General features: G+C 47.6%; 6 protein-coding genes across 6 annotated transcripts; 2 read left to right on the forward strand and 4 right to left on the reverse strand.

The window, feature by feature from the left end:
• Positions 1-91: 91 nt before the first annotated feature.
• GT037_006755 (uncharacterized protein) lies at positions 92-746 on the forward strand (the record flags this gene model as incomplete). The annotated part of the gene is made up of 4 exons (XM_038931802.1): positions 92-400; positions 452-510; positions 561-625; positions 679-746. The coding sequence occupies 4 exons, from the start codon at positions 92-94 to the stop codon at positions 744-746; spliced, it is 501 nt and encodes a 166-aa protein (XP_038785274.1).
• Positions 747-1,214: 468 nt separating this feature from the next.
• On the reverse strand, positions 1,215-2,490 carry GT037_006756 (thioredoxin reductase; the record flags this gene model as incomplete). The annotated part of the gene is made up of 5 exons (XM_038931803.1): positions 1,215-2,087; positions 2,140-2,255; positions 2,306-2,361; positions 2,414-2,420; positions 2,472-2,490. 5 exons carry the CDS (start codon positions 2,488-2,490, stop codon positions 1,215-1,217), a joined length of 1,071 nt encoding a protein of 356 aa, XP_038785275.1.
• A 946-nt stretch (positions 2,491-3,436) lies between these two features.
• Positions 3,437-5,096, reverse strand: GT037_006757 (thioredoxin reductase; the record flags this gene model as incomplete). The annotated part of the gene is made up of 5 exons (XM_038931804.1): positions 3,437-3,619; positions 3,674-3,880; positions 3,932-4,616; positions 4,665-4,861; positions 4,950-5,096. The coding sequence occupies 5 exons, from the start codon at positions 5,094-5,096 to the stop codon at positions 3,437-3,439; spliced, it is 1,419 nt and encodes a 472-aa protein (XP_038785276.1).
• Positions 5,097-5,292: 196 nt separating this feature from the next.
• Positions 5,293-6,340, forward strand: GT037_006758 (60s acidic ribosomal protein p0; the record flags this gene model as incomplete). The annotated part of the gene is made up of 3 exons (XM_038931805.1): positions 5,293-5,536; positions 5,589-5,721; positions 5,773-6,340. 3 exons carry the CDS (start codon positions 5,293-5,295, stop codon positions 6,338-6,340), a joined length of 945 nt encoding a protein of 314 aa, XP_038785277.1.
• A 401-nt stretch (positions 6,341-6,741) lies between these two features.
• Positions 6,742-7,776, reverse strand: GT037_006759 (uncharacterized protein; the record flags this gene model as incomplete). The annotated part of the gene is made up of 1 exon (XM_038931806.1): positions 6,742-7,776. The coding sequence occupies one exon, from the start codon at positions 7,774-7,776 to the stop codon at positions 6,742-6,744; it is 1,035 nt and encodes a 344-aa protein (XP_038785278.1).
• Positions 7,777-12,384: 4,608 nt separating this feature from the next.
• GT037_006760 (sec20 domain-containing protein) lies at positions 12,385-13,790 on the reverse strand (the record flags this gene model as incomplete). The annotated part of the gene is made up of 2 exons (XM_038931807.1): positions 12,385-13,378; positions 13,444-13,790. The coding sequence occupies 2 exons, from the start codon at positions 13,788-13,790 to the stop codon at positions 12,385-12,387; spliced, it is 1,341 nt and encodes a 446-aa protein (XP_038785279.1).
• Between the last annotated feature and the right edge of the window lie 205 nt (positions 13,791-13,995).

Consider the following 13,995-nt stretch of genomic DNA (forward strand, 5'->3'; position numbering starts at 1 on the left):
ACGACGAAACTGAACCATCTCTTCCGTCTCGCGCTTTGCCAATATTCCCTTCCTCGCCTCCAACACTGACCCAGCTACCAAACACTACAAGATGGATGCAGACCCGGCTTCCAAGTCAGAGCCGTCCCTTGCTCAGGATGCCCAACCAATGCGGCCAGCGAGAAGACGTGTGAACTCAGACGACACAGAGCGTCCACCTTCTGCCCAGCGTTCGCAAGATGAGGTCGATGGCCAAGCCGATGCGAACGCTGGAGAGCAAACAGAGGATGAAGATAGTGACCCTGCAGGAAGAATCGAGGATTTTGACTGGGAAGATCTCCACATTCGGTACCACGAGGCTATGAATGGTTGCCACGACGAAGAGTCGGACTTGATGCAGGAATGGGAAAGTCTTATGGCTGTACTAATATCCCTATCTGATTCCTATTTCTAGTACTAACGGCCTTTCCAGTACTTCCGTATCTGGGCAAATTCAGGACTTGAGCATGAGACTGGTCGGACCTACTCAAGGTAAACATACCTTCTGCAAAGTCGTGTGACCTACTGACCATTTGCATCAGGCTTCGTACACGCATGGCTTATGTTCAGAACGCTGAAGAAGAGTTAGAGAAGAAGCGAAATCACTGTGCGATTCATTGAATGCCATTTCGTCACCTTTGCACAGCTAACATGTAGCAGACATCAGCGTGGTCAAAGCCTTCGAGAGTGCGCTCAACCTCCTCAAAGCCAACGGCATTGATCGTTGATGCTCATCAACCTAGGCGTCATCTATCTTGCTCATCATCCACCGCAACCAGCAGTCTTACAGCGCCTTCCACGCTCCGACATCGTAATGTCACTGCTGCCTTCGTCTAGCCCCCCGACGCATGCTTCATCAACGATGCATCTAATGCGTTGCTCTATAATGTAGCCATCTTTCACAATACCAAGAACGACCATGTTGGAGAGATTCAGTCGCGAAACACGAAACCCGTTCGATAAATCATTTGAAAGACATTCATTGCCAGGTGTCTGCTCTATCTAAAACCCTAAATCAGCCGCTCAAGATTCTATTCGAAATGCACCGCCTTTTGCCAAGGTCTATACATGGTCCCCATGCCCTCTGTAGATGCGCTAAACAATGAGATGCCCATGCCCTTTTCATGCGAGGTATACCAGAAATGGTCCAAACGTGGTCCAAGCTTGTGATGGTGATGATGTGGTGAGTATTTCGTCTATAGAAGAGGGTTGGAGCGGTACTCGGGCACGACGCCGTTTGTTTGCGACTTCTCAGCCTGGCTCTCCGTCTCAAGTTCGTTGCCGACGCTGTCATCTTGCTCGGCAAGCCATTTCTCCGCCTCGAGAGCGGCAATGCAGCCAGATCCTGCACTGGTGATAGCCTGACGATACCGCTTGTCCTGAACGTCACCAGCCGCGAAGACACCCTCGACACTTGTAAGACCTTCTCCGGGCTTGGTGATCAAGTAGCCGTCCTCGTCCATATCAAGCTGCCCCTTAAACAGCTCTGTGGCGGGGTCGTGTCCGACCGCGTAGAACAGACCCTTTGCCTCAAGGGTCTGCTCCTCCTTTGTGACATTGTTCTTGACCACTAGTTGTGTCATCAGGCCGTTCTTCTTCTCCTCGCCCTTGATCTCGCTCGCGCTGGTGTTGTACAGGATTTCGATCTTGGGGTGCGTTGTCAACCGGCGGGCGTTTGTTCGGCTGGCACGTAGCTGGTCCCTTCGTACGAGCACAGTAACCTTGCTCGCCTTCTTGGTGAGGTACAAGGCCTCCTCGACTGCCGAGTCACCACCTCCGATAACGACCAGTGGCTGCTCGCGGAACATGGGGAGGGAACCATCACATACGGCGCATGCGGATACACCGTTACCCCAGTACTTGTCCTCGCCCTTAAGATCTAACCTCCTAGCCTTTGCGCCGGTCGCAATGATCAGAGCATCAGCGGTGTGTTCCTCCTCCTCGATCTCCTCCTCATCGCCCATGGGGTGTAACCAGTACTTGAAGGGGCGCGCTTTTAGGTCGACCTTCGCGACGGTCTGGGAGATGATTTCTGTGCCACAGGCTTCAGATTGCTCGCGCATTTGCTCCTACAAGCCTTTAGTACTAGTTTGCGCGTGTCTATCGCGTGGTGTTACTGACCATGAGCTTTCCACCTCCAATCTTGGTGAAACCGGGGAAGTTCTCGACTTCGTCTGTTGTGGTCAATTGACCACCTGCGGCAATACCGAGAGCCATGAATCCCTCGTACATAACGGCTGTACATTGTTAGCATACTGCTGGAAACAGTCGAGAGACGGCGTCTTACGGTTCAGATCCGCTCGTGCGGCATAGATAGCTGCGGTGTGGCCTGCTGGCCCCGAGCTGTGCACGTTAGCATTCTTCTCGTGCTTGCGCCGCTGATTGCAAGGCTTACCCAATGACTGCAAAATGTTAGCACTCTTCCAGTCACAAGACACTTGAGCACAACTCACTGACTAGTTTTGAATGCATGTTTCGCGACTGTAGTTTTGAAAAGGTCGATGCAGTCGAGAGCCCCGCTACTGGTGATACGCGCTGATTATGCGATGCCGCAGCAGCGATGGGTACGGAGAATAAGGATAGATTGCGGGGGGAAGAGGCCCTTCGAAAGATTGATGCGAACACTTTGGCGGCGTGTGCGAAAGTTCGCGTGTCGCGTGCAAGATGTGGCTGCGGGCGTGTGGGTCGTGTGCGGGATATTGGGATGCGACAGAAGGTGCCTTATGCGAGAGGGATCAGGTGGTAGAGAAGGAGCTGGAAAAACGGTTTTGATGTTGCCGCAGCCGGTTCGCAATTAGTGGGCGTCGTCTTTCTAGCTTCGGAGGGTCCGCGATATTGGTGGATGACGGCGAGCCGAGGCGTGGTGGGGGTTTTCAAGATGCAGATCGGGCCCAATTCTGTGTTGCAGTCAATACACAGGCACTTCAGTATAAAAAGGAAGACAGCGCGGTAGAGAATGAAGAACCAGAGAGTAGAACATACCTTATTTGCAAGTATAGCACATGTCAGAAGGAGGGAGATTTCTGCTTGCAAAGAAAAAAGTCGGCTGCTTGTTTTCGATCTACGCCATCGGCGGCCGGGGTCTCATTCTTAGAAATCGACCTGTACTAGACCCACGTTCCACGCAGTCCACGCATCTTGCACATCTCGCCCTCAAATGTCCGATGCTGACACGCTTATGCGCGACACGATGCGGCTCCCGAATCAGGGACCTCGGCAGACTTGTTCAGGAGTACTGGCCGGATTGTCACAGTTTCGTCCGGTCATGACCGTGGTCTGGAGAGGCGAGTATTTGAATGATTACAGTTCGTGCATGTTCTGGAGCCGCACACGTCACGCTTCACTTTCTATCTTCGTATATCGGCCCCGCGCTTGGAAGGAGCATCTCAAGTCCGTTGTGGTCTTGCAACGCTGCTATCTAATCTTCTGCGCCTGGACGCTTTCTGAGATTCTCCACATTGTAGAGCATGTCTCGCACTGCTTTGTCATCTGCAAGTAGCTTGTCACCACCCTGCTCGAAGATCTTGAGCATGTTCGCCAGCTCAGGATCTTCGTGCCATCCGCCAGCTTGCTGTTTGGCAAGGCATTGCAATCTTGGCACCTTGTATACATGTTAGTTGTCGGCTGCGAAGTACTTCTGCTCTTGGGTACGTACTTTGTCTTCCCGAACTTCAGTCGTCGAGCCTGGCTTTTGGACGCTGTCGATCGAGACGGCCAGTTTCAGCGACCCTGTAGAGGTGTGTATAATGGCAACACCAAGTGCGTTACCGCTCAATGGGATGGAATTTCCCAAGGTGGATACACCTAGTGTGAAGCTGAATAGCGCGGGTACACCCTCGCACGCCACGAGGATAGTTTCAGCCTACCGAAAATCAGAACGAAACTAGAAGGACTGAGGCTCAGTGGCACTTACCCCGTCTCTAGCTGGTAGACTCCAAATGCCCGTAACCGCAACTTTGAAAGTCGCAGACTCTGCACCTGCTAGAACCAAGCCACGCTCCTGGAGATGGGCAAAGGCAAGATCTCGGATGGCCAGCTTCTCCTTCAAAAGACCATTTTGCCAGTCCCAGACAAACAAGTGATCGTCACCACCACCAGATACAAGTTGACCAGACTGTGTGAAGCCAAGTCTGCTTACGAACGCTTCGTGGCCGAAGCAGAAGCCCTCAATAATATGTGCTTGCGGTGGGCCTCTTGAGATTCTGATATGCTCGTCTCGATCTGCTGTGATGATGTAGCTTCGGCCTTCTACCTTTGTATAAGCGACATCCGTGAGCATAGAAACGTGGCCAAGGAGCAATTCGTGCTTGAACCGCATAGGCTCTTTGGATTTCGCTGGTCCCTTCGCTCTCTGCTTAAGCTGCTCTTCGAGAGTCTTCCTATTCCTACCGGAATGAACGGTCAGAGTAGTGGCGGAAGGCATCCATTCTTTCTGGTCCGGCTGTGCAGTCGCTGGTGTTTCAGATGGCTCTTCTACTTTATCGTCGTCAGGTGATGGGAGAAGTGGAAGTGCATACACATCGCCAAACTTGTCTGCACACAAGATAGTCGTGTTATCGGATGTAAGAATGATCGAAGAAGGTCGTCTCGACATGCACCTTCTCCAGGTCAATCTCTAAATTGACCTTGCGTCTTTTGCTTCTTACCTTTCGCTAAGTTGCTGCAGTCGGTTCTGCGAATCGATCTGGAAGACGCGAATGCATTTGTCTTCACCAGTTATGCCAACCAAGTACTGTCCATCGCTCGAAAGAATGAGACTGGAAAAATTCGACCTCTGCTCCTTCGGTTGTTCCAATTTGATGCGTTTTCCTGGTCGCTCTTCAGAATCGCCCTCCTGCTGATCCTGCTCATGTTAGCGATGCGCAACCACTTCTTCTACCAAGTCGAATGCCACAAAATTGACACATGATGTTTATCACGCCATCACTCACTTCAATCTGATTGTCTTGCGGTGGCCATGTCGTCGTTGCCCCACGACTGGAATGAGCTACGATCTTGGAGCCGCTCGCACCGAATATCGCCCACTCTCCCGCAGATTCTGAACTGTGCGCTACAATGCACTGGTAGGGAACAGACATGATGTTTGCGTCGGACACTGCTTGGTGGAGTTGATACTACTTTTCTATGAGGCTCAGAATGCGCTAGCGCATTACGCGAGCAGGGGCCACCCACAGCAGACGACTTTGATTTTCGCTCGGTCGAACTTTCTCTTCTTTAAACCATCAACAACACCCAAACTAAGACCTTAAACATCCCTTTGCGTCACCGAACACAATGGGGGGCAAGAAAGAATCCAAGGCCGCTTACTTCGAGAAGCTCGAGGCTCTCCTCAAGGAGTACAAGAGCATCTTCATCGTCACCGTTGACAATGTCTCGTCGCAGCAGATGCACGAGATCCGTCAGTCGCTCCGCGGCGAGGGTGTCGTCCTCATGGGAAAGAACACCATGGTCCGCCGTGCTCTGAAGGGTCTTATCAACGACTACCCCGAGTACGAGCGTCTCCTTCCCCACGTCAAGGGTACGTCTCCCGATACACGCGACGGCCGCGCACGGCATTGACAGAATTATAGGCAACGTCGGTTTCGTCTTCACCAACGCCGACCTCAAGGACACCCGTGAGAAGATTCTCTCCAACCGTGTCGCTGCCCCCGCTCGTGCCGGTGCCGTCGCCCCTGGCGATGTCTACATTCCCGCCGGAAATACGTAAGAACATGCCTTGTGCAAATCATGCAGCAGACAATTGACATATGGCAGTGGTATGGAACCCGGAAAGACCTCTTTCTTCCAGGCTCTCGGTGTCCCCACCAAGATTGCCCGTGGTACCATCGAAATTACCTCCGACTTGAAGCTCATCGAGGCCGGTAACAAGGTCGGTGCCTCCGAGGCTACCCTGCTCAACTTGTTGAACATCTCTCCCTTCACCTACGGTATGGGTATCTTCCAGATCTACGACAACGGCCAGACCTTCGATGCCTCCGTCTTGGACATCGAGGAGTCCCAGCTGCTCAAGGCTTTCTCCTCTGCCATCTCCACCATTGCCAGTATCTCCTTGGCCACCGGCTTCCCCACTCTGCCTTCCGTCATGCACTCCGTTGTCAACTCCTACAAGAAGGTTCTCTCTGTTGCCATTGAGACCGACTACGAGTGGGAGGAGATCGCCGAGCTTAAGGACCGCATCGCCAACCCCGACAAGTACGCTTCCGCTGGCCCTGCCACGACTGCTGCTTCCGGTGGTGACGCCCCTGCCGCCAAGGAGGAGGCCAAGGAAGAGGAGAAGGAGGAGTCTGAGGATGAGGACATGGGCTTCGGTCTCTTCGACTAAGCTACTCACGTTTGCGATGACACTTCTTGAGAGATATCGGCATGACTACGGTCTGTCGAAGCACGTCTTCATGATATAGACAGTCAACGACAATACGATCAGATGAACTCGAACAAATGTAATGCTCGTGATGCTCACAAAGCGTCTGCGTCAGGACATACACCTGGTAAGCCCACCCTCCTTCCACCGTCGCGCTGCTATGATTATTATCGCTTTTTAACCCTGATTCACTATGAGGATCAAAAACAACAACAACACTCTAATTTTTTAATGAGCAACCCTTGTTCCAGTCACTCGTTCTCTACATACAACAAGGCTCGAAACTGACTTTACAACAGATCTACTCTATGCTCTCACATCTCGGTGTCCCGCAACCGTTGACGCATCAATTTAACTGTAGCTCACCCAGTCTTCGCCAGACATCCCGCCTTTTCTAGGTCTATACGCACCCAGAAGCACTTCCACAATGCCTTGCCTCCCAAGCTTTTGCACACGCTTTCGCTTTGTACATTGCCCGTGTACACATCCGCGTGCGACCATGCATTCCCGCCGTGGTCTACTGCTAATCCTGGCGCATGTTGTCGGAACAACTTTGCCGCAACAGCCTTCGCTATTCCCTTGCCTCGATACGCCTCTTCTGTATGTAAGGTAACAAGAGATCCATCCAATCCGAGAAATGTCCACGCTACAGCAGTATCTGTTTCTTCTTCAAACACTCCAACACTCTTTAGTGACATCAGTGTCTTCGTTGTCCGTGGGATAGTTGTTCGGGCCTTGACAAGGTCGATGTCTTGCTCGCGCATGTCCCCCCATCGCAAGCCCTGTGGCAGCTCTCGCGTTTCTGGTAAATCAGAGAGCTTAAACAAGAACTTGTTCAACTCGGCATCGGGTCCCGGAAGCTCATCTCGTAGAACTCCTGCTTCGCGAAGGATTTTGACTACATCGCAATGGACCGCACCTAACGTAACGACCTTCGGCATAAGGAGATGACGCATATATGTTCCTGGTGATAATTTGTATACGCCATCAGCTGGCGGTGTTGGATGTTCTTCTTCGTGCTGCTTTGCCAACTCCAGAGCAGGCAGATTATCGGAGCGCATCGGTGGGGTGGAGAGTGTAGCCATATAGTCCAATAATGCCATCACCGCCTTCTTATCCTCCTGTCGAAATTTTGGTGTCAAGTTTGAGCGAAGAGGCTGTTCTGCGCTACTGAAGACCCATAGTTCTGTCTCTGGCCGCATGGAGCGATCCAGGTATGCCGCTGCCCAACATTCTGGGATTTCAGAGGCTGATGGAGGGAACGTGGCGATGATGTGGGCGTGCTCAGTCCGGTTGGGGTGTTGGATTCTGTAGACGAGATTGACGCTGTATGGTAAAGCGGATTTCAGGGCGCGCTGTAGGATGGGTGACGAGGCAGGGTGGGCGTGGGCTTTCATTTTTGGCCTTGATAATACTGAAAGGCTAGGAATACAAGCACATGTGATGATAAATAGCCAGCTTTTCAAGGTCAAGACAGGTAGTTTTGGAAGCTCTTGAGTCACGACGTAATGCTTGTAGTTATGTACCTTCCGTGTTGGGATTGATTGATGACTAAGACCTGTGTTGTTTAGACGAAGCCTTCCAGGCTTGATCAAAATTCAACTTCCCATACCCCTTTCCTGACTCTTGACAAGACGTCACAGCTCGCCAATCAGTTGTATATCTTCTTTGCTAAGATTGTCGATATACACACCCATGGTAACCTCTGAGCTGACCGCTGCTCGAATTTCCTCCTTGGATATCTTCGCCATAGCCGTGATATTGCGAACATTCTACTCATTTTTCAAGGAACAGCAAACGACCTTCACCTGCTCGAGACTTAGGAAAAACCTGAGCGCCTCAACCAATTTCTACTCAAGAATGTATCTTCCGAATATGCTGGATACAAGTTGCGGATGTTGCCGTAATCTCTAAATAGGAGGCGTTTTTGCTCCCGTAGCGGAGCGTCATCTATTTTCTTTTATTACTCTTATTATAAATTACATTATTTAAGCTACCTTCCTCTAAGCTACCCTAGTTAATCTCTATCTTATCTAATAAATTAACTATATTAAACGCGCTTAAGTAGTACTTTAACGCTAATTCTACTTAAATAAAGTTACTTTACTATAAGTAAGTATTTTTAAACTACTATTCTTCTTTCTCTTTTTTTTTACTTTTTTTTTACTTTTTTACTAGTCTCTTAAAGGCTTATACTTAATATTAAATAAAAAAAGTAGCTTTACTATTTTTAGTAATTTACTAAATAAAGTTAAAACTAAAAATTAAAATAAAAATAAGCTTAAAAAAAGTAAGCTTATAGTATATTTTATTATTTTTTTTATATACTTTCTTTCTAAAAAGTCTAGTATTAGTAATAGCTTATTTAATAATTCTTAGGTTACTTAGATAGATATAGTATTTAACTACTTTAGTAATTAACTCTTTAAGTCTTAGTTTACTAGCTATATCTATAATTATAAAATTAGTAAGAGTTATATTATTAAAAATAAAAATATAAATTTAAGTAAGTTCTATTACTTTAGAGTTAGTAAAGTATTATAAGTAATAAAAAAAATTCTCTTTTAATAAAGAAATTAGAACTAAGCGCCTCTTAATAAGCGCTAATAATAAAGAATAACTAGTATAAAGTATAAAGAGAGTTACGTAATATACTATTATACTAAGATAAAGCTATTAGTAATAGTAAGACTTAAACGTAAAGGTAGCTATTATAAGCTAAGATAGCTATTAGTAATAGTAAGATAGACTTATAATAGTAAGAATAGATTATAAAAAATATATAAAATAAATAAATTTTATTATTATACTTATTATAGTTAACTTAAATAGTTTATCTCTTATATAAATTATTAACTAGTTATTCTATTATTATAGAATTAGTATTATTACTTTTTAGTTAATAATAATAACTTTTTTCTACTTAATTTTCTATATAATACCTTATAAACTACTACTTTAGTCTATCTTACTTTAGTATAGACTAAGCTTAGAGAAGTAAAGCCTAACTCTATATAATATAAAAATATATTAAATAAAGATAGAGGACTTACTTAGAAGTTTAATACTATAGTCTAGTATAGAGAAATAGGTTTGCGCTCTAAACTACTATATTTTATACTTAGCAGCTTATAGTACTACTATACTATTTACTAGCTAAGCTAAAAATACTAGATTATAACTTTATAGTTATAATCTAACTTTCTAATAGGTAACTAATACTTATTAGAAATATTATAGTCTCTTACTAAAGGGAACCTCTAGCTATTTATTATTAAAAACCTTTTATAGCTTACTTTAGCTCGCTCTATAAGTAGCTAATTGTTTTAAGCTAAACGTGTTAGTAGGGAGCGAGGCCCCGCTTTTCTTATTACTTATTCGTGGACGGCAGCACAGCTGCTTTGTTAGCTTGTTACACATAAAAATCTCTAAATAACGAAGACTCGTAGGCTCCTTGCCCCAAGCCACGATTACAGCACATATCTATTCTAGTAATGCATAGTAGTCAGAGTGAATGCGGGAAAATTTGCATTGCCCTAGATCTGTAGGCGTATAAAGAGTAGAGCCAAGATGTAATGTCTTATTATTCCGATCCGCTGCTGAACTGAAAGGGCGCAGGAATTCAATGCTCCCTTCCAACGTGGGCGATCCAATAACAAAGTTGCCATCCATCTTCACAACATCCTGGGACGACTCAAATTTGTCTGAATACAAAGTCGTATATACGATTCTGGCTTTTACAAAAGGGCAGGTGAGATGGTTTTGCGTTACTCTGACGTGTGTTAGTTAACGATATAGGTGCACCAAACAATAGGTAAGGCTGTCAACGTTTTCCATCCATGTTATTGATAACGAGATCCTCGAGAGATACTTGGCAATGCAACTCCAGGATATTCGGCATGGCGATTCTGACTATCCGGGTATGCGGGCTAATTGAGCAACCCGAATGGAGCCATGGTAGGTGTAAGAAAACTTAGTCTAGGTCCTATATAGTTGATGTGGTGGCAATGAGGGTTTGAGCTATTTGGTTAGGGCTACTGCCGGGAATATCAAAACAATGTGACAGTCGCTATCATGCCTCTTGTACTCTTAAAGGCTCTTATTCCTGCCAGGTAGATGTTTGGAGCCGAGTTTTTTTACCCCCAGTTTTGACTTGGGGAAGCACCCAACTAAGTACTTTTCAAGAAACAGCAAAAGTCCAGCGGCCTGTGTCTTTCCAGCAATCGATCTCCGCATCCACGTCTACATCCACATCCATATCCCACTACGCACTGCAACTGTTTTGACCAAACCAACCACATCTCACTGTAAACTTAATCTGCTCTTGAACAGTATCCTGCGAGATTGTGCGCTCATAGTCTCTTGTTGATCCCCTTGCGTCCCGGCAGACACCGCACATATTGGGTTTCCCTCCATTCTCTATGCCAACTTCGTTCATGGTACCGCCGATGTCGTTGCACATTGAGACGGCGTGCATATCGCGCCAGACATCGAGGTTACTGGTTCCGGACCAGGTATAGTAGATGGCACAATCTTTGGCGAGAGCCAGGATGGGGGCTACGAGGATGAGAGTGGTGGTAGATAGAAGGTGCCTGGGGGACTGATTAGTGACCGAGACTATGAGGCTCTCTACGACCATAGACTTACATGGTGGCAGACAAGGATCAGCAACTCGATACAAGTTCAGCAGGGTGGCGGGTAGGGAACTAGCCTAATCGTTAAGTTGGGTATAGACAGGATTGTTTATAGTTTGTCAGTCCATTTACTTCGTTATATACGGACTCTTGCTCGGCTTAGACATTATCATCATCCCTAACGGAAAACTTCCGTGCGATCCTTTTCGGTCGTTCAATAGGGCCGTTTACGGTCATTACGTAGGTGTCTACTGCCTCTTGTAGCCATACCTTGGAATTATCTAGTGGCACCTACGTGTGTTGAATATCAGAGCTGTACCATTGTATCAACTAAGTGTAGTATTCTACGGGGTACTTACGAGGAATCTCGATGAAGAATCTTGACTTGATATCCTGCAAATGATACCTAGACACTTTCTCAATAACCTCCTGTCTACAGGCTTGCAATGCCCTAAATGCGCTAGATACTACGATACTACCGTGTACGTCGCACGGAGTCACGACAAGCACAACAGATGATTAGAATAAAGCTAGCTCATTATCACGCTTACAATTCATGTATTTGTGGCGGTGAGAAATGTTGTGATGACATTGTTGCCAAGTATAGGCATAACAATACCTACTCCACTATAAAACAAGGTCGTGTGCATAAGCACTTGTACAGAAATTGGAAAAGTGTCCGAATTGAATGTTCCGTGCTTCAAAGAAACGCTGTCTAATCCGCATAACGTGCATGCGAGTCAGTCCGGTTATCCCGAAAGACGAACAGAAAGTCTTGTGTTCGTGCCATGTCCGTGTCAGTCTGGCAGCATCATCCATTGCTCTGAACGCATCAAAATGCTCTATATATGAGCGACAAACATAGCGCCAGAGCACATTTCTAACAGTGGAAGCTACGGCAGTGTATGCTGTCTTTTCTTTTGAGACAAGGACATGGAAGTCGGCCGCCAGTGATATACATTAGGAAGATGACTTGAAATAACCCTTCATCAGCATAGCAGACTACAGCGTATGTCCATATGCAGCAACCGCATAGAAGGATTCCACGTGTATATGCCTCTTGTACCAATCTCGCACCCCAGAACATTAGACAACCAGTGTTGATGACCTCTGGGGATAAATCCAGCTCATAACATTGTGAAAAGATGTAGGACAAAGCTGACACACCGCAATCTTCACATCGTTGAAGGGTGGAGACACATCCATTACTTCGGGTTGGGAGACAACAATATCAAAATTTTGAGTTTGTGTTTTAGAGAGCATGAATTTTGGGTATCGAATGAGGAGACAAAGGCAAGGGCATGCTGGAATGATGACAATAGGATATCTCCTTATATACGTACCATCTCGTGTATTTGTACGACTCGCGACTTACAGCTCGTCTCTCTTTCTTCTCTGTCCACTTCCTTCTTGCTGTGCTTGTGTCTCCTGAGTCTGCGCCTCATGACGCTTCGCGCTCTCCACATCCTCTTCCCACATCTTCTTCTTGGGATTTCTCGGCTTATCGCTCTCCTTCAGTACAGTTCCATCGCCCAGTGTGACGGGTCCCTCATCTTCATCCTTCTTCTGTTGCCTGAACTGTGGGTGATCAGGCACTTCTTCCTGCTGCTGCTGATTTTGTTCCGCCATCTGGCCTACTTGTTGCGAGTAAGAGCCTTGCGGACTAGGATCCTGACCTTGCCTGTTTACTCCGCCTCCACGACCGACAGGGATGTAGTGTGGTTGGGCTTTGGAATCGCGTCGGGGTATGCCACCTGTTGCGCTAGGTTGGACAATAAGAGATCTGGAGGACGAGGAAACTGCGACGCTCGATGATGCTGCTGAAGACGCGACGCCGAAAGGCAGGACAGCGAAAAGGATGCGAAAGGTAAGCTTGACTGGCCAGATGAGGAACCAGGTGAGTGGGCCGTATAACCAGCGACGGAAGACGAGCCAGATGATTGTGGTTAGGAGGATGTAGAATGTAGTCTCAAGATACCACGTGTCACTTTTTGTGCTCTTCAGTAGTGTCGAAACCAGGTTCTTGCTGTTGGCTAGTAATGTGTTTAGATCCGAGTACTGCTCCCCGAGATCCTGCAGGGCAGCGTTGGTCTGTTCGAGCGTTTCTTGTGCGAATCGAGAGCGCGATAGCTCGTCTTTCATCAATTGCGCTGTTCGGCGCAGAGCAGATGTGACGTCTGAAGATGCCTGAGCGACGACTTCACCTTCGGATAGCCCCTGCTGTTGCTTTCGTTGGCGGTACGTAGAGGATGGAGTCGAGGAGCCTGATTGCAGGTTGGAGAAGAGGAGTTCGCGTTCCTTGAGCTTTGCGCGGTCGGCGTTGTGCTTGGCTGTGAGTTGTGCTTTCCGGTATTGCGATCGCGATCTACATGAAGACTGGTTAGCATGCCACACCAGAGGATGCAATAAGGGGACGACGTAGTCACGTACGACCTCAAATCCTCTGTCAACCTCGCCAGTAGTACAGCAAGTCTGCTTCTCTCGCTGTCCTTGCTACTATCCCTCCTTCGCCCAGTAATGCCACCTTGTGACGTAACGTCCTCGACCTCTTGCCTCAGAAGTTCAAGTTCCTCTTCAATCCCTTTCAAAGTCTCATGTATCTCGGCACTAAGTTCCAGCCGAACGTCGCCTTGTTCGGAATTGTCGAGTGGTTGCGAGCCTGGTTGGAAGTCTAACTTGGCTAAGCGTTGGATGAGCTGGCCAACGCCTTTGTTCGCTTCGGAGAGGGTGCTTAGGCGGGTGGTGAGGGATTGCGTGGTTGAGGGGAGGGGTGCCATTGCAGCTCGGACTGCTGAGAGGGTTTGATCAATGTATGCGACTGCCCTATGACGGAGATGGCTACGGTGGGCCGTTTGGCGGGGTGAAAGGGCGTAACGTGTCTGGACGGCTAGCTGTAGCGTGGCCCGCACAGAATCCTGAGCACGGACATATCGCGAAGAGGTTGCGACGAGCGTACAAGACGTCGACTGCAGTGCAATCTTG

Source organism: Alternaria burnsii (genome assembly GCF_013036055.1).
Source record: "Alternaria burnsii strain CBS107.38 chromosome Unknown 731, whole genome shotgun sequence".
Classification (NCBI taxonomy): Eukaryota; Fungi; Ascomycota; class Dothideomycetes; order Pleosporales; family Pleosporaceae; genus Alternaria; species Alternaria burnsii.